Source organism: Spermophilus citellus, assembly GCF_964194105.1.
Source record: "Spermophilus citellus genome assembly, chromosome: 10".
In the NCBI taxonomy this organism is placed as follows: Eukaryota; Metazoa; Chordata; class Mammalia; order Rodentia; family Sciuridae; genus Spermophilus; species Spermophilus citellus.
The window spans coordinates 32,139,635-32,159,351 of record NC_138197.1 but is presented as its reverse complement, the minus strand read 5'-3'; the positions used below and the strand labels follow the sequence as shown (position 1 = coordinate 32,159,351).

General features: G+C 42.1%; 1 protein-coding gene across 10 annotated transcripts; it reads right to left on the bottom strand.

The window, feature by feature from the left end:
• Positions 1–269: 269 nt before the first annotated feature.
• Positions 270–19,075, bottom strand: PEX5 (peroxisomal biogenesis factor 5). Of its 10 annotated transcripts, none has more exons than XM_081311010.1 (16): positions 18,965–19,075; positions 17,232–17,394; positions 16,891–16,926; positions 16,459–16,591; positions 16,113–16,244; positions 9,529–9,634; positions 8,914–9,004; positions 8,401–8,511; positions 8,050–8,142; positions 7,564–7,683; positions 3,957–4,100; positions 3,700–3,770; positions 3,071–3,283; positions 2,592–2,757; positions 1,885–2,042; positions 270–1,716 (listed from the first exon to the last, which is right to left on the bottom strand). In XM_081311010.1, exons 2-16 carry the CDS (start codon positions 17,376–17,378, stop codon positions 1,515–1,517), a joined length of 1,923 nt encoding a protein of 640 aa, XP_081167136.1. In that variant the 5' UTR covers positions 17,379–17,394; positions 18,965–19,075; the 3' UTR covers positions 270–1,514. The 10 variants fall into 10 exon arrangements, with proteins under 10 accessions (XP_081167136.1, XP_081167134.1, XP_081167133.1 ...); XM_081311008.1 differs by lacking the exon at positions 18,965–19,075 and adding an exon at positions 18,040–18,193; XM_081311007.1 differs by lacking the exon at positions 18,965–19,075 and adding an exon at positions 18,040–18,166 and having other exon boundaries at positions 17,232–17,439.
• Positions 19,076–19,717: the final 642 nt, after the last annotated feature.

The following is a 19,717-nucleotide window of genomic DNA, read 5'->3' as shown; positions in this document are numbered from 1 at the left end:
AATAGTAACACAACTGTAGAAATCCATGACTGTTAAATATCCATCTCTCCTGCTAACCCGTACACCCCATACACACAGTGGTCTGGGCTAAAGTCATCTTCTCCACACTCCCAAGCAGATACTAGGTGATCAATAACACTGGAGAGGTGGATAGGTAATCAGTATACCAATAAGAATTTGAAAGATAAAGAGAGAAAAATTATTGCATACCAATCCTCCAAACACCAACCCAAATCCTGCCACTACAGCTTCATATCCAACAGCAGAACTCATACTCACATTAGTTTTATTTATTTTTCATACAAATATTTTACAGTTTTTAAAATCATTTATACATATTCATACAAAGAAAAATAAATTTCAGGATGGAACCTTGGGACCATGGTAGTTTAAAAAAAAATCTCTCTGATCATTAGCTACTAAAAACAAGGCAAGAGGCTTAGCAGTCGTTTCTGGAGGTTAGTGCGTCTCTCCAAGCAGGGGAACAGATGAGAAGCATCCAAGCTGCTCCCTCAGCTCCCCTCAATCTTCACCTTGTAGAGGTGATATGGGGGAAAGGGATTTTATAACACTCGCCCCTAGAAACATTTCAAGAAGTATAGCAAAGGCTTATGGTAACACTGAACCCCCTCTTTACTAGGAATTTGGCAAGACTGCAATTTCCAAATCAACTTTCTACAAGAGTTAGCTCAACTCCTACTCACAAATCTTTCTAAGAAGAGGAACTGCTGCATTCACCACACCCCTCTATCCTTCCACCAAAGGCCCCAGGACAGAGCCCCTAATCTGTTCCTACATAGTCCCCTCCAGGGCCCCACACACATAAGCTTTCCTTCTACTCCACACCCAAAGACTTTCTGACCCTAGCTGTTCCTGTTCCATAGAGTACTAGCATTACTGCATCAGCATCGCACTCACAAGGAATCCAAGCTCACAGCCAGGGAGGTCCAAGAATGACAAAACCATCAGCACCCTACCAAAACTCAGCCCTGCAGCGCTAAATAGACATTTTAATCTAACAGGCTGGCTTCCAACACAGCCCATCCCAGACAGAGCCACCATTAGAGATGCAGAGCAGAAGAGCCTCCTACACACAACTGCCTAAGGAAGCAAGCGGGACTATTACCAATTCCAAGTAAAAGAGGGTAAAAGAACAGACATTACAAATGTGGTAGACCCTATCAGAAATGGCAGTTGATGACAACAGTTACCCTACATCCTTGGGTCCTACCCAAAAAGCAGCACCAAGAAAGGGTGTGATGAACAGAGAGAGATCTGTAGCTGGACATAAAGCCCTTGAATTACCAAGGGACTCCAACAACAGCTCCTTTCCCTACAATTATGTAGGACCTAGAGAACAAGACTGTCCACTCCTACACTGAAGCAGCTCCTGAGAGGCCATACCGCTTGTGGTCATCAGCCCACCCCCTTGGTAGGCCCACTGTGGGAGAGGGAGTCACATCCAGAGCAGAGACCCCTCCAAGCAGACACTCACAGGGCAGCCCATCCCACTGTCACTGGGGCAGGCCAAACATAGTTAGGAGGGCAGATAGATCCCGGGCATCAGCTGCCCCGTAGGCGTCACTCTGGCCTAACATAGACAGAGCCAAACGCAGGGTGCTCCAGATGTTTTCTGACATGGCGCCCCCCTCACCCCGAGGACCCCGGCTCTTCCTCTGCATGTTCAAGGCCTCCAGAAAGTGTTCCACAGCCTCCCTGTAGGGAAACGGAGAAATAGCAGCTGGTGAGCAGAACAACAATGGAAGAAAACAGAGGAGGTGACAGAGAGAAAGATAATTGGGGTTATTTAGTCAAGTGACAGGGTCAGAGAACAAGGAGCTAGGAGAACAGTGCACCTGCTCATGATGCAACAGGCAGACTCACCGGTGAGCCCCAAGGTTAATGCAGCTTATGCCCAGGTTGTAACGAGACCGGATGTAGCCAGGCTGTAGCTCCAGGGCCCTGCGGTATGCAGCCACTGCTTCTTCACTCTGGTTTCCATTGGCCAGGGTGGCTCCCAGTTTATTCCACAGCAAGTAGTCCTGGGATAGGGATGGAGAAGGGCTGGGAACATGAGCTAGGCTTAGATCAAATTCTGCCCATTCCTCCCCCTGCTTCACTACTCTGTTCAGCTAATGGGTTTTACTAACCTACTCTATCTTCTCAGTGGTCACAATGTAACCCTCTCACCCCATGCAAACTCCCCAGGGTCCAGAAGACCCTGTCTTCCTGCCCTTCTTTTCCTAGCCCTTGCAAGGAAAACACTGGAATGAAATATCCTGTGCAGGTCTAGAGTTGTAGCTCAGTGATAGTGTACTTGCCTAGCACATGTGAGGAACTAGGTTCAATCCTCAGCACTACATAAAAATAAATAAATATTTATTTATGAATATATTATTTATAAAAATAAATATTGTATCTGTACAACTAAAATATATATAATAAAGTAAAATGTACATATAAATATATATATATATATATATATATATATATATACACATATACATATATGTATTTATATATCCTGTGCACAGTGATTCTTCAACAAGGTACAAAGTTAAGTCCCATTTCCATTCCTTTCTAAAACTCACATTGGGACGAACACTGAGGGCAGCTGTGAAACAGTCCACGGCCTTGTCATACTCCCCACTCAGGTTGAAGAGGACTCCTAAGCCACACTGCACATCAGGGTCGATGGAGGTAGGGTCCAGACGTACAGCTGCCAGGAAGAGCTCTTTTACTTCAAGAAACAGGGAGCTAGGTAAGGAGGGGAAAAACACCCAAAAGTAGGTAAACAGATACATCTATATTCCTACTTCTCAAATAATTCCTCAAGAAGTCAATCATATCCCCAAGATTGATCAACATATCAGTTATCCCTCCTACTGCCAAATTCAAATTTAGAAACCTGTTTTTCTGTTCCATCCCTGTACTGCATAGTAGAATGCAGACCTCCTTCCAAGTTTCCCATCCCACTCAATAGATCTCAATCTATCCTAACTTCCAAAATCAAGGTCACACACCCACAGGGACTCTACCATGCCTCATCCCAGGAACCCCTCACACTCACTCAGACAACAGAGATCCCAAGACACGCTTGCTGGGGCCCAGTCCTGCCCCACCAGTCCCTTCTTCACCAGGTGCCACCAGATGGGCATAGGCCGGTGTGTAGCGCAGCCAGTCTCGCAGAGTTTCACAGGCCTGTCGCTGCAAGGACTCATTGGTGAAGCTCACAGCCAGCGCCATCAGTGCTGTCCGGTTATCTGGCTTTAGCTCCAGACACCTGTTTGGGCAGGGATAAGCAGACACATCATCTACAGTGACGCTGGCACCATGAGCTCCCAGGGGTCAAAGCCAAGCTTTGTAATACAATCATGCTGGCCTCAACCTTTCCCACCCTCTCAAATTAATACAGAAAAGAATCCTTTGATATGTGAGTTAATAACAAAGTTTCAGACCCAAGAAGGGGAAAGTTTTAGCTGCCAAGGAACCAACTAGGTTCCCACAGATAAAACCAAAAACTGACAAAAGAGTAGAACCAGTTCTCTCCCACTCATTCCAAACCTCAGAGTTTCGTCATGAGACAACATGAGTGTTAATGGCCAGAAAGAAGTCAAAGATCTGGTTCTGGGTTCTCACCAATCTAAAAACTACTGCAGAGCCCTAGAAAACCTGGTCCTCATCCTTTAGCATACTCACCTCCGCAACGCACTGATGGCTAAAAGTTCTTGCTCATTCTCTGCCTGAGTAGTACCCAGATACTGCCAAGCCTAGAAAGAAGTTGACAGATCCCATCATCTTTGTAGTCTTTCCATCCTCCCTTCCTCAGACCTCCCCCACTCACCATCTCTCATCACCCAAACCTAGACCCCAACCCAGACCTGATCCATCTGCACCACCCTCTTTGGGGTCTCCCTCAAAACTGGAGGGAACAGTCAGAACAATGAGTCACTCACTTCCATATGCTTAGGATCCTGCTGCACAGCAGCCTCAAAAAGCAACACAGCATTTGGCAGGTCCCCCTCCCGAAGCCGCCGTAGTCCTTCTTCAAAAGGCTGAGGGTGATCACGCAGGGGATTCTCCTCCTCAAATTGGTATCCCTACAAGGAGGAATGTAATTGAGAAGTTGTCCGAAAGGGAACCACCACAATCAGAGCAGCAGGGACAGGAAGGGAACAAACAAGACAGAGGTAGAGAAGTTAAGTTATCTGTATTAACTGATGGCAAATTCTCTGTATTATAAAGATCATCTATAACTAAGTAAAATCACTCAGTATAAGATTCATGCTGCTGGGCTGGGGTTGTGGCTCAGTGTAGAGCTCTTGCCTAGCATGTGTGTGAGGCACTGGGTTCGATTCTCAGCACCACATGTAAATAAAGGTCCATTAACAACTAAAAAATATTAAAAAAAAAAAAAAGATTCATGCTGCCTTCTCCTATTTATAATAACTAAAAAGGTAGGAAAGTCTACCAACTCTGATCCATGCTGGGCATGAGCTCATTTTAGGAAGTCTTCATAGATGTGCATTTCCATATCTTTGACTTCTTACCACTGGACAGAAGGCATTTCTTTCTGTGTGTGTGTTTGTGTGTTACTAGGGATTGAACCCAGGGACACCCTACCACTGAACTACATCCTCAGACCCTTTTTTTTCTGAGACAGGGTCTCACTAAATTATCCAAGGAGGCCTCAAATTTGCAATCTTCCTGCTCAGCCACCTCAGGAGCTGGGATTAAAAGCCTGTGCCACTGCACCCAGCTTGTCAACTAGCAATTTATGTAAGTGGGGTAGTTTTAAGATTAGATAAAAAGTCACTAGCAAGACGTATGACTTGGGACAAGCAAATAAAATGCTCCTATTTAGGAAGTAAATACTTACCATTACAAAACAGCATACAGAATGAAAACAAGAAGCAAAATACCAGACAGAGCCTTTTTAAACATAGATTAAAACATAATATAGTTAAGGACAAATTAGGATGAAATTGTACATAATAAAGACATGAGGCCGTTTCATTATTTTTTGTGATTTTGGTGAAGTATTTCAGCAAAGTTCGAAACTATTCTAAGTCTTCAGTGACAAGTCATTTGTCACAAAGGAAAACTGAATATTTACAACAGGTGGTTCATGAAGTGAGATTACACTGTAGGAGATGGATCTGAGGTAAAGTACAGTAATGTTGAAATAGTTTTTGGGAAATAGATTTTTGGAAATTTTTGTACAATATTAAAAACTCAAAAGGCAGAATAGGACCCAAGTTCAGGGATTAGTAAAGAGCCCAGCTATGTTCTAATAAAACTTTATTTATGGACAATGAATTTTAAACTTTATTTTTTATGTATCACCAAATATTACTCTTCTTTTTAATTTTTTTCAACCATTTAAAAATGTTGAAACCATTCTCAGTGAACCATAATAATAACAGGTGGCATGTGGATTTATTCCATAGTTTGTCAACCTCCACCCTAGACTACCAAAATTCAATAAAATAAATCCTTTATATTCAAACCTTAACCACATCCATCATCAATCTATCCTTTAAGCCACTCTTGGGGAAAGAGATTATGGTCATCTATGTTGTAATTTCCTAATGAATGTAATTTCTACCTCTCAAAGCTACTAAGAGCATCAAATGAGTATATTCACCAAAGCTGTAACAAAAGCTTAATATACTATTTATAAATAATAATATCCTCATTGTTCTAGATATTTCCTTGAGATACAATGGCTTGTTTGTGACAGCCAGGAGTGATCTGAATACTATTCATGTATCTTCAGTAGACAATAAGACAAATCAATGCCAGAATCTTTCAACCACAGTATTCTCTAAGTTTCCCCTTGTCTTTGCTATCTATCCTCCCTGAAGGCTCATCAATTGCTATTCAAAGAAGAATTTTTCAAAATTAGAATGTCTGCATAGATGGAAAAAGAATACTCTAAAGGAAACCATAACAATCTGCAGAATGCAGAATAAGTCTAGCATCATTGTTATATCCTAAAAGTCTAACCCAAGCTAATCGTTATGCTATGTCTCATTCACTATCTGGTCTCTTCCAAAATCTCCTAAGATCATTCTACAGAAATACAAAGTAGAGTACCTCCCATCACAGAAACTTCTTTCACATGGCAGCAGTCTATTTAATCCATACTTGAGCAAGTACTTGTTAAGTTGCCTCTGAAAATTTAAGGGTTGTCAAAAAAAAAAAAAAAAAAAAAAAGTACACTCAAAGAGACCTAGAAATTTATTTGACAATCAAAAGATCCACTTTTTTAAAAAAGTATTATTGACATATAATTCAATATCCACTAGATTAAAGCCAAATAGAATCTGAATTGTTCACTAGTTTAAAAAAAAAAAAAAAAGCATAACTTTTTTTGTGTGGAACATCAATGCAAATGTTTCTAATCCTAATTTTGCAATATTTCAACATATCAATAATATTAAAAGGGTTCAAGAATTTTATCTACAATGTGTAACTTGCCTCTTAAAATTAATAAAAGTATTATCTACAGGTATATCTTTCTATTCTCCCTTATCAGAATTCTATTGGAGGAACTCATATTATGGTAAAAGAAGTAAAATCTCCTTTATAATATTCCCCCAGAATACTTTTCAGAAAAGCCAAGATCATGTTGTAAAAATAAGCAAAATCATATCTTTCCTAGTACTAAATTATTCACCGGCTCTTAAATCCTCTTACCTTTTTTAAGTTACTCTAAATTTCATTCTCCCTGTCTTTGTACAGTTCCCTTAAGTCAACATCTGCCTCTACCACTCTGCTTTGCATCTCAGGCTCTGGTTCTAGCCCCAGAATCCTTCCCCAATCATATATGAGCTAAGAAAAGGAATCACTCAGTTCCTTTTTGCCTTTTTTCAAAACCAAGCAATTCTTTCCTTTCCACCCTATGCTTCAACATAAGAGTTTAATTATTAGTCACACTCCCCAACACAGATTGTTTTTACAGTGAGAATGCTCAAGGAACATGCTTCTAGGTCAACAGCACATGCACGCTCTATGCAAAATTCAATAATCTTTCACCACTGACTACTGGGAAATTTTTCTATTATTTAAGTTATTTAATATAATTCTTTGAAACCCTAAATTGGGGCAACTGATTGGTTAACTATGTAAAGAGATTAGAACTTAAGTTGAACTTGTGCATTAAAAAAAGAGATTTATTAAGGTGTAGAGGCAGAGGGACAATCTATCAACTACTGCTTCCTACCAAAGAAGTTAACCATCTTTTATCAAATCTTCCCAGTTCAATATCCAAACCAGAGTAACTTCATCTGTGTTCATGTACAAACCACCTTCATAAGTATTACATCACTGTACTGTCGTTATTTGACACAAGTAGCCTCATTAACCTCTATATTGCAATAATAAAGTATACATTCAATTGCTGAAGGAACATAGGGACAAAGATATGATTCACACTGCTTTTCATGGAAAGTGGTTTCAAGAAAATTCATCTAATGTGAACAGTCTTCAAATTCAGGGTAAAGGGAAAATCACTAAAGAAGGAATTTCTGGAACCTGGAAAACTAGGAGTCCCCCTACCTTATCATATGAAGCAGATGTAAGATCATCATAGTCAGAGAGCCAGGGGTGAGCCTCAGCATCCCGTTTTGCCATCTCCTCCAACTCTGCCTGCAACTTGTCCCAGAAATCGACATCAGACTGTAAGGAAGGGAAGGCAAGTAGAGAAAGGAGATTCTTCATAACCACCCTGCCCCACCCTCAGTTTCACAGAGAATGCACTCCCTAAGGCCACAGGTCTTAAATTTCAACGTGTTAAGGAATCTTCGGATGAGGTTTTTTAAATGCAGATTCCCAGATCCTATCCCCAGATTCCAATGCAGTGGTCTGCAGTGGTGTCCAGAAGTCTCAGTTTTGAAAAGGAGCCACACCACTGCTACACAATTCTCACACAGACAATCCAGATACATTATGAAATACAGCATTCATCACCTTTGATGTTAATAACCCATTCTCCAAAGGAATAGGTGCTCTCAGAGTGCCCAATCCTGCACCATCTGCTCTTACCTCTATAGCTGACTTGGCTCGTTCAAATTCCATGTCAAGTGCAGATGTGTTTACTGGTCTTGTGAACTGGTCAACCCAGGCCTCTGAGGTACCCTGTGATAAAGAAAGATGGTCAATACTATCACCAACTTTCTAACCACTAAAACAGACTATAAACCCACTAAACACCACCAGCCTGGACATGCTGAGAAGAGCATTCTCAGAATCTCACTCCCACCCACTCAGGACCTGAGAGCTACCAAGACAAGCTGGCAATAAAATCCCTTCCCCATCTGGGATCAATGAATACTGAACCAAGGCCTGGGGCACCAGCTGACTCTCAAGTGGGACTGAGAAGTGACAATGTCCTACCTGCTGCTGAATAAACTCTGCTGCCCACTGTTCTGCCTGAGCTCGGCCCGACCCTGCAACGGACTCCAGGGACACCTGCCCCTCGCCAATCTGCCGCACGAATTTCAGGAACTGGGGCACAGAGACACATATAGGCACCTTGGGAGAGGACTTCCAGGTGTGCACTCAACCATGCCCAGAAAAACCTGTGCTTGCCCCTCCCCCTGACCATTTCTAGCTATAGACAAGATATGCTAAAGGCCCTGGAAAAGGCAAAGAGCAGAAAGAAAGGGATCCCTGCCTCTAAAGATTTAAGAACACACCAGATAAGACAGAAGGTTGGTGGGCAAGGAAATGAGGGAAAGATGTTGGAAGGAATAAGCAGGATCCTAAGTCTCCATTCTCCAGAGAGGAAGGAATGGACAACTAGGATCTCATCTACTTTTCCTTAAAGTTAAGTTGGGTAAAAGAAATAAGACTCTTGCCTTCCAAGACCAGCTCTGCTAAGCTCAGCAGCAATGGGATGTGGCTCACCTCAGAATTAGCCAATTTGGGGTCATCCACCTTGGCCACAAAGTCACTAGCTGTGTGCTGCAGATCCTCCTCAGGATGATATTCATCATACCTGAAATAGATAAGGAAATCCCATTTTACCATCCAATCAACCACCACCTTCCCCATGCTATTCCCCAATCCCAGCCCGTGGTAAGTACAGTACCTACAGGAGAAAAACAGAGGGTGACATTATTGCACTCTCTAGTTGAGGAGCTACCATCTCCAATTTACATTAAAGAAGGACATTTGGGCAGGAGCAGTTCAGCACTAGCTACATCTTTTTACCTTTCCCTTCCCCAACCTCAACTATGCAAAGAGAAGGAATAGAGAGAAAGTAGCAAGCTCAAAATTAAAAATGGAACAAAGTACATAAGGTAAAGTTATGAACTTCTGGTAGGATAGGTAGAATTCTTGCCTATAATTGAAATAACAATTTGCAAGGCCAGTAATACAAGTGGAAACATTAATGAATAAAGTAGAAAAAAAGGGGCCTGCCTGTAAGTTGGTTTGAGAATGCAGATGGAGGAGGTTGGGGGAGGCGGGAAAACTGTTCAATGTTGTATTCCGTTCACAACAACCCAGAAAGCAACTCACCAGCGATCAGTGGTGGCCGTTCCCTCAGGCTCTCCCAGCCACAACTTCTCCTCAGACTGCTCCAGATATTCCTCGGCCCAGCGGGCAGGGGACACAGACAAGGGGTCTGCAAGAAGCACAGAGTTGGGGAAATAACCCAGGATTCAGGGTGGGATCAGGGAAAGGGAAATAATGCATACACTCAGCTGATTCTCTTAACCAGGCCAACATAGACAAAACCCTGCTGACTCCCTCAGAGACTTCTAGTCAAAAGAAAATACTACCAAATCTTCAACATTTTCTTCAATAACCAGTCCAAAAGGTACAGGAAACCAAATAAGGAGGCTCAGGAAAGGATTAAGAAACAAACTCTTGAAGTCCATAAGACCTCAATAAGAAATAGCAAGCACCAGAGCTTCCATCTTCCTCACAGGAGTCATGAGGACCAGTAAGGAGCTAAAGGAGAAGAGAAGAGCCCCAAACCTCTCTCTCTACCAGAGTCATACCACCCCCACAAAAGGCAGCTCATTTCACCATAACATACCTACTAAGGGAATGTGAACAGCAGAAAAATAGGCTAGAATGAAAGACACATGGATCTGCTCTTCCCATGGGATGGTGACTTTTCACTTTGTGTGTGTGTGTGTGTGTGTGTGTGTGTGTGTGTGTGTGTTGCTGGAGATTGAACCCAGGGCCTTGTGCATGCAAGGTAAGCCCTCTACCAACTGACTATATCCCCAGCCCAACTTTTTACTTTTTAATTGAAAGGTTAACATATAATCATCAAGGTACAGAATAGGTGCCAATAAGCATACAGCTCAATTAATTTACACATATGAATACATTCCACTCATGACCCAAAGCAAGTTTACAGCTCCCTGAGTTTCCCTCATGCCCCAAACCCCCAGAGGTAAACACTAACTTTTGTCACTTCCAATTCATTTTAAAAGACCATGTTTTTCAGTCTAATTCTAGAAATTATCTTAGAAGCTTAAGTGACAAAGGGCACTGCTGCAACATCAAAACAAACATTACCAAGGCAACAAACTGAATCAGAGTGCTGAACTGTTTCTCAACCTCCAGGACTTTGTCCTACCATCCAAGGACAAGAAAAAAAAAAAAAGCAGTGGAACAGATTAGGTTTCCTGAATGCTCTTTCTTCCCTTCAGCTCTGCGTCCGCATCTTTAAAAAATCAGACACAGAAAAGATCATCTGGTCTGTCTCTAATATAAATATTTGACAGTCACTGCTTTTAACACTGACAAGGCAGATTTGTCCTTGCAGTAGTAAGGTAAAACAAACCCTTCCATTTCATTTTAACTGAGACTTTGCCTGAATAATTTCAAAGATCTCAAAATCTGAGAAAGTAATGTCAAAAAAAAAAAAAAACAAGTCCCAGAATACATATTCATAATCATAAATAAGTAGTATATAACTAATACAATAAAAATACAGTAAGTAACTGACTTTTGGCCATAGACTCTGTCTCTTAATTTCAAGGACTCTCAACAATCCTTCTCTTTTTTAGTTCCTACAAGCAACATTTTTCTTTCCTTTGCCCCAAATACAGAGCTCAAGTATGGAGACCGAAAAGGAAATGCTTCATACCCAACAGACTTTATAACACATCCCAGTTCCTTAGTCCTAAAATTTGGTTGAAAAATAACTATTCCTTCCTCTTCCTCTCATGTTCCCTCTTACTCACAAATGTTTCTACGAAAGCATATTCTGGCTACAAGTGCTCCTCATATTCACAGGAACTTTTTTGTGAAATGCCCTTCTCAATGACCAGAAGCAACTGAAAAAATGTAAAGCACCTGAACTTCACAACAGACATGAGGCAGATTTTTTTAAAAATCGCAAAGGTGAGAAAAGTCATCCTCAAATTGCTATAATTTGATATTTGGTCATATATATTTGCCACATATATATGACCTGCTCCAAAAAAAGAGTCAAATAAAATAATAAAAAGAATAATGCTTGACCTTCACAATCTTGGTTAAGAAATTCTTACAGAAAATCACATCCATTTGAATATGTCTGAAATTGAAGCAACTAAAGCTGAAGGAGGGAAAGAGACTGTCCTAGGTTACATACATTAGTAGAGTTAGAAGCCATGAATGACCTAAATATCCAATTCATAATGTTTACCTCATACAATTTTTCACTATGTATTCATTCTGTCTAGGCACATCTATTCCAAACTTGAAAATCAAAAACTCAGAACTTCCTACCCTTAGCAAATACAGCTTCTTTGTTTGATAATAGCACTATCGAAAAAATGCAGGTTCTAGTCAGCTTATCCACATTCAATCCAATTCCACCCACCACTTATTCACTGTATATCTGAGAAAAAGTTACTAAATTCTCTAAGTTTCTATTTCCTTATCTATAAAATAGGGATAATAATAAATACTTCATAGAGGTTTCTGTTTAGACCAAAGAACATAGTAACAAATGTTTCAGCTACTATCATTATTATCTATTCATGGCAAACCCACATAAAAATTAGAAAACATTGCAGTGAGACTGTTATTCCTTTTTTTCTTTCTTTTTCTTTTTTTTTTTTTAACCTGTCCAAGATTTTATTAGCAGGATCTTAGCGGCCAGTCGCAGAAGTGAAGGGAGGAGAGAGAGGGAGGGAGGGAGGGAGGGAGGAGGGGGAGAGAGAGGAGAAGGGGGAGGGGGGGAGAGAGAGGAGAGCGGGGAGAGAGAGTAACAGTAAGAGGGTAAGAGCCTATTCCTTTTTTTTCTACAGCCTCTTCCTCCTCCAACCAGAGAAGGTTTGTTGCCAATCATCTATTGCTATTCCTTAGTCCTAAAATTTGGTTGAAAAATAACTAGTCCTTCCTCTTCCTCTCATGTTCCCTCTTATGCCCATGGCATTTTCCTGTAAGTGCAGATTTATATCTCACAATTATTCTATGAACTTCATATACCATGCCAATTGGGGTTGTCTTAAATTCAAGAACCCTGAAATGTGTTTTATCTCAAGATCTCAGTGAGACAGAATTATGTAGCCAGAAAATTTAGGAGAGGTGGAATTCCATCAGGAATTTAAACTGAGGTTCACATGGTGATTAACTACTTCTGCATCTTGATTTTTACCTTAAGTTAAAATGTGAGTTATAGACAGAAACTGGTCAAGTCTAATAAACCCTGTGGATTACACCAAGGGCAATTCCCTGGTTTTGATGTTGTGCATAACTAAGGATTGTGCAAAATATTACCACTGGGGGAAACTAGGTAAAGGATACACAGAACTTTCATGTACTTTTTTTTGTTTTTGTTTTTGTTTTGCAAATTCCAGTGAAACTATAATTATTTCCATATTTAAAAATAAAATAAAAAAGAAATTGGGTCCAGGATTGCAGCTCAGTGGTAGAGTGATTGCTTAACATGTATGAGGCACTGGGTTCAATCCCAGGCATCACATTAAAAAAATAAATTAAATAAAGGTATTATGTCCATCTACCACTAAAAAAATATTTTTAAAAAAAAGAAAGAAATTGAGCTTAATAAATCCAATTTTAGAATCTCAATAATGAGGATTTTTAAATAATAAGAATTTAATAGTATATCCTTTGCTTGTTTCAAAATCTACTTACCCATAAAGCAACAGTTAACCTCTACCACTGCTTTAATATCAGTCACAAATGCAATAAAAGATAAAAAAAATAAATTATTAAGAGTCGGGGTTGTAGCTCAGTAATAAAGTGCTTGCCTAGCATGCATGAGGCACTGGGTTCAATCGTCAGCACAACATGAAAATAAATAAAATAAAGGTATTGTGTCCATCTACAAATAAAAAACATATATATTAAAAATAAAGAAAGAAAATTAATTATTAGAAAATTATTTTCCTTCAGCTTCTTCTCCCAGATCTTTACTCATTTATTCACTACCAAAGGCCTACTTCATGGAAAGCAAAATACTACTACACTAAGCCACTTTTATGAAGGCAGACTTCAGAAAGCTCAACTTCCCCTCCCAGGTTCCCATGTCCATGCCTCTGTGAAGCAGGCAGAGTTCCAAAAAAACATACAAAATAGAAGAGAACTCCAAAGAGGGTTTAACAGGTGAGACAGGTCCAACATGTTTTTCAAAGGTTGTTTTTCATTTATGAGTTAAGAAAGATTTCAATGATTGCAAGCAATTCAGGTAATTGCAGCAAAAAATTTAATCAATCTCAACGCTTCTCATAGTAATGATTATTTTTCCTGAGTCACTGAAAATCACCAATGCCCACACATATAATAAAAGTTTCTGTGTGTTAAAAGACAGTATGCTGGGGCTGGGGTTGTGGCTCAGTGGTAGAGTGCTCATCTAATATGTGTGAAGCACTGGGTTCAATCCTTAGCACCATATAAACATAAATAAATAAAAGTATTGTGTCCATCTACAATTAAAAAATGTTTTTAAAAAGACAGCATGCTAAGTCTAAGGTGTGTCTAAAAACCTAAAAGTTTCTGACAGAAGGTCTTTGTCAAAGCTCAGATTTTAACAATTCCACAAGGAACAGTCTCATTTTTAGCGGAACAGTTATCAAAAGTATGGAGCCTAAAGTCAAACAGACATGAGTTTGAATATTATCTGTTACTGAATGGTTTTAGACAAAGTATTTACCCTTCCTGAATCTCAGTTTCCTCATCTAAAAAGGTGAGCTTTATTGTTACATTTTGGGGTTCTTTTTTTTTTTTTTTGGGGGGGGGGGGTACCAGGGATTGAACTTGGGAGCACTCAATCACTGAGCCACATCGCCAGCCCTATTTTGTATTTTATTTAGAGACAAGGTCTCACCGAGTTGCTCAGGGCCTCACCATTCCTGAGGCTAGCTTTGAACTCATGATCCTCCTGTCTCAGCCTCCTGAGCCGCTGGGATTAAGGGCATGTGCCACCATGTCTGGCTATTCTTGATTTCTTAAAGCAAAAAAAGGGCAGTGCTTCTCTATATATAAACAATCAGGAAGAAGAAAGCTGAAAAGACAGTCCTTCTCCCTGTCCCTAATCAGACTGGGAGATGAACCAATCCTAAGGGATACAATGAGCAATAGATGCTTTCAGAGAGGAAATTGGAGTGAGACCCTGAAGCCAGTAGCCAAGCAAGAATAAAGAAAGTAAATTGCAGGCCTGGGACCAGGCACAGTGGCACAGGCATGTAATCCCAGCAACTCAGGAGGCTGAGGCAAGAGGATCTCAAGTTTGAAACCAGCCTCAGTAGCTTTACAAGGCCTCAATAATTTAGCAAAACCTTATCTAAACACTAATTAAAAAAAAAAAAAAGGAGGGGGCTGGGCATGTAACTCAGTGGTAAAGCACCCCTGGGTTCAATCCCTAGTACCAAAAAAATAAATACATGAACTGTAGGCCTGACAGGAGAGTTTAACAGTTGAACCCATAAGAACTGGAATCTGTCAAACCCTGAGTCAAATTCAACCCACTTACAAAGTTGTATGTCCTTCAGCAAGTTACTTTACCTCTAAACCTCAGTTTTGTTATCTATAAAATATGATTAAAAACAGTAACTAGAACTTGGGGTTCTCATGGGGTTAGATAATGCATTCCAAACACTTAAAAAACAAAGCCTAGAACACTGAAAGTAAATATTAGCTATTATTAAAAATTTTTACATCAGGGAATGGTCTTTGTCCTTCAAGACCACATACAGTCCACTTATCAGTGTCCATAAGGGATAGCTCTAGGCCCCCTCTGTCCCACAAAATCTGCAAGTGCTCCTCTCTCAAAATAAAATGGCATAGAATTTGCATAAAACCTATTCACATCCCATATACTTTAAATCATCTCTAGATTATTATAATGCCTAATATAACATAAATGCTATGTAAATCATTGTTATACTATTATACTGTGGAGGGAACAATGATAAGGGAAAAAAGTCTGTAGTCTATACTTTTTTTTTTGGTAGCAGGTATTAAACTGGTCACATAACCAGCGAGCCACATCCCCAGACCTTTTTTTTTTTTTTTTATATTTTATTTTAGTGAGACAGGTCTCACCGAGTTGCTGAAGCTGGCTCTGAACTCGTGATCCTCCAGCCTCAGCATCCTGAGCCACTGGGATTATTGCATGCTTAGCTGCGCCCAGCAACCAGATATAATTTTTTTTCCAAGATATTTCCAATCAGCAGTTGGCTGAAGCCAAGATGAGGAACCCACAGATAAAGAAGGCCTATTGTTCTTTGGGTCACTGAACTCCACAATCATACTTACAAAACCCCAGTTCTGTACATGATGACTTAACACCAGAATCCCAGGTACTGTGGTGAGTATTTCTCTTCTCCTGGGCCATCCTTCCAATCTCCGACTCCTCTCCACTAAATTACAGTAATAAGGTTCTAGATAATAAAGAGGTAGGCCTAAAACCTCATTCTCTCTATATACAAAATTGCTTATCCAATTCAAAATCAGATCTCTATTCTAAGGGAAATCAGGTTCAATGTCTTCTAAAAATTAGTCAAAAAGCCAGAAAAGTCTTAAGCGGTCAAAATCACTGTATATCCTAAGAGGAATTAGGAAAATAGTATAGAATTTTAATTGCCCCATAAGTACTATTATAGATTTTTTTTTCCCATGATAAGCCTCACCTGTAACTTCAGCAATAAATTCTTGGGACCAGTCAGTCTCATTATAATCCTGAGTTACATCCACAGCATCTCCTGCTGCAAGAAACTCCTGAGCCCAGTTCTCAGATAAGGCCAAGTCTGCCACACCAGGAGCTTAAAAGAAACAGAGAAGACTAAGAAATAGGGAAATTAATATATTTGTCAGCACAATGCTTAAGGAACCCTGAATGCACAAGAAAACACTGTTCCTTTTTCATCTGAATCTCAATTCACTACATATGGAATACCCTTGGCCCTGCCTGCACGGAAAATAGTGATCTCCCCTCTCATCAGCCTGTCCACCCCTGTACCTTTCACTGGAACCCACCTCTCTGGGGAGCCTGGCGGAAATTTGACTGTTCTATCTCCTGCATCTCTGCCAGGAGGTCATCCATCTTGAAGGTCTGGGGGGCTCGGGAAACAAGTGGTGCATTCTGGTCCTGCAGGAATTCAGCCACCAACTGTCACAAGAGAGATGGTGAAATGAAACCTTGGGATCAGGAGGCCCCAGAAGAGACAGGGTCCATTGGATGTAGATACTGATGTCAGATACAAAGAAAGATAAACAGAAACTGGAGACACAAAGGAAGAAATTTTCATTCCACAGATTTGAAAACAAAGAATACAAAAAAAAAAACCACTACCAAGCAAATTTGGTCAGGAGAGCCCAAAGATTGAAATATGGATTAACAAAGTTTAAGGGTGAAAAACAACAATGGGCAAGAGAACAATGGGGCAGAAAAAGAACTGGTAAATTTACCTCATCTTCAGAGGCTACTCCTAAAGGCTTGGAGACCTAAGAAAAGAAAAAGGCAATAGGGTACAGTGATGAAGGCCACAGGCACACAAGCAAACATAAGAAAGCCAAATTCCAGCTCTCCCATATATGACCTAAGGGCAAGTCAAAGCCTTTACGGAGCCTCAGTTTCTTCATCTATAAAATGGTTGCTTTCATCTAAAGATGCACAGTGCTTAGTACAGTGCTATTAAGTGGTAACTAGTATCACTTGCAACACAACAGAGAAAGAGGCTATTCTAAAGTATACAGTTAGACCCTCCATCCCAGCCCTACTGGAGAATTTCCACCACTGGAACACTCACCGTCTCAGAGGCTGGGGTTCCAGGAGGCCAGGGGCCAGGCCTCAATCCCTCCTGCCGAAGGGCCTTGTCCTGGGTGAAGTGGCCGGCCAGCTTCATGAGCGGGTTGGCACCCCCGCATTCGGCCTCCACCAGCTCCCGCATTGCCATGGTGACCGCCAGCTCTCTGATGGACAGAGTAGTATTGGAACTGAGGTCCCCAGGCCAGACCCTTCTCCAAACCACAACACAACAAGTTATCTAGAGGAGGTGGGCAGACATCGATCCCACATGGGCCAGGTGGCCCACTACTGGCCACCCTCCACCCCTGTGCCTTTTGCTGAGACCCCCACCTCTGCCAGGAGTCCGAAGGGAGCCAGTACCCTACTGGCGCCCCCCTCAAAAGCCACCACCTTCAGCCTAGGCTTCTCCAGCAGCTTTCATCACAGCGATCTCAGGGGCAGGACAGGCCAACAGCCGCCCCCCACAAAGGGGCCTGGACACCGGAGGAATACGGGGGACGGCCTCATCAACCAGACTTGACTGAGACACTGGCTGGGCAGGGAATGGAAACGCCGCCTGGCCCTAAACCCGGTCCCCCGCACCCCTTTAGTCGGGTGAGTACTGCGGGAGGCCGTTCCTTTCCCCCCAAATCACCTGAGCCCCTCCCCCGCTCGGCCCGACCCCGGCCCACCCCTCCCGCGCTCCCGACCACCCCATCACTGCCCCCGGCTCGCCACTCCAGCCCCGCCCCCTGGGATCTCAGAGGCCACCGCAGGGGCGAGGGGAGCCCCGGGACGCGTCCGCACGCCCCTCGGGGCCCAGCGCTCACCGTCGCGCGCCTCGCCGCACGACCCGTGGGGGCACCTGGTGCGGGATAGGGGGAGGGGAAAGGGAAGGGGCGGGGCTCAGGCTTAAAGGGGCAGTGACCGCCGCTCTGCGGCCGAGGCCCTGCGGAAGCTGCCTGAGGGGCGGGGCCTTAGGACTGCGACAGCGTGACCGGAGCAGCCGTGAGTCTTAAAGGGGTAGAGCTCTTTAAAGGGGAAGTCTTGTAGAATCGCTGTGGAAGCGCTCCAAAGGGACGCTAGGATTTGTGTACCGGAAAACTCAAACGAAATGGAGTTAAGAGGGTCTGAGGCTTTGGGGTAAAGACGAGGTTGCAGAATTCTGGGTTCAGCTTATCCTGCCTCTTCTCAGGGAGTACACTGTAACCCAAGTGGTTTTCTGCTTTTTCTGGGCATCAATTTCTTCCGTTAAGTCTCCTCTAAATTCCCTTCTGACGGATCTTCCCAAGTCCAGGTTAAATACCCTAACACGCGGGATTCCGGGGATCTCTAACCTCCCAGGCTTGCTCCCCACCCCTTCCAATTTGCTCTCATAGGGCAGTGTAACAGTTTCCATGGAGATAGAGGCCTGTCCCCAATTTCTCAGCCACTTCTGCGTAATCGGGAAAATAGCTCTGGATGATGAAAAATTCTGGACCAAAATAGGGTCCAACGCATCCTCAGACCTCAAGCTGGTAGCGTATAGGAAAGATGCACAGTGAGTCACTCCTCTCCCCTGCATCCTGCCTCAACACTGGTCAAGGACATGATGGCCTTATTCGTGCTGCTCCAGACTGTAAAAGCAGCAACAAGAGGCAAGAAATACTTTTAATCACGGAATATGAGCCTGAGCCTCAGGCTCCACCATCTGCTAGAGAATCAGCTCGGGTGTCAAACCAGAAGGTCACTGGGAAACAAACCCTCATATCTCACCTGGGTCCAAAACCAAGGGAGTTTTGGTGTCATGAAGGAGGGAAGAAGAGGTTCAGAGTTGCTGGTGGATGAACTCCCAGAAAGGCAAAGTACCTCCCTGTCTGGGTTGCGCGAGAGGAGACAAGGAAACAGCAGATGGCGCCCTGAGGCAGGGCTGGCTGTCTTGTAGATTTCAAAGGTGGATGCCCTAGGGGCCAAAGAGGCGTGACTGTGTGAATTCATCCCTGCAAAGATGAAAGCTGCCCTCACACCTTAGGGAAACTAGGATTCTACGCAAGATAGAAGATTGTGCAACATTTCTGCTCTTCCTTATTTTTTTCGCCATCTTTTCTGAGGTCCTGATCTGTCTATACCCTTTCTCCTGGAGATCACAAATCCCATCTCTTGTGTGTCCCTTGTTCCCAAGATGCCATCATAAGGAAAATGCCTAGTGCCTATATTCGTTTAAAAAAGAGGATTCCAGAAAAGTACTACTTAACTGAAGGCATATGATATGGTAGAATTTCAGAACATCAAGGCAACCAGAGAGGGCTTCCCAGTGTTGCTCAAACCACACTATACACAAACTGCTGCTGTCCTAGGAGTTTAGCAATCAATTAGCAGTAATTCACTCTGTGGCCAGCTCTTGGAATAATGGCAATAATAATAAGTGATGTTTATGGGATGATAATTAAAAACCAGGTGTTGCACTCAGCACTTATGTGCATCAGCATTTTTAACCTTCATAATACCTTTAAGAAATAGATATTGCTA

Bases quoted from the DNA above. Each gene is read 5' to 3' on its own strand.
- PEX5 (XM_081311010.1), bottom strand. From the start codon at position 17,378: ATGGCAATGCGGGAGCTGGTGGAGGCCGAATGCGGGGGTGCCAACCCG. The intron at 8,143-8,400 runs GTAGGACATTGT...TCTTTATCACAG, and splicing joins CAGAGTTTATTCAGCAGCAG to GGTACCTCAGAGGCCTGGGT. The intron at 4,101-7,563 runs GTAGGGGGACTC...TCCTCCTTGTAG, and splicing joins CATCTGCTTCATATGATAAG to GGATACCAATTTGAGGAGGA.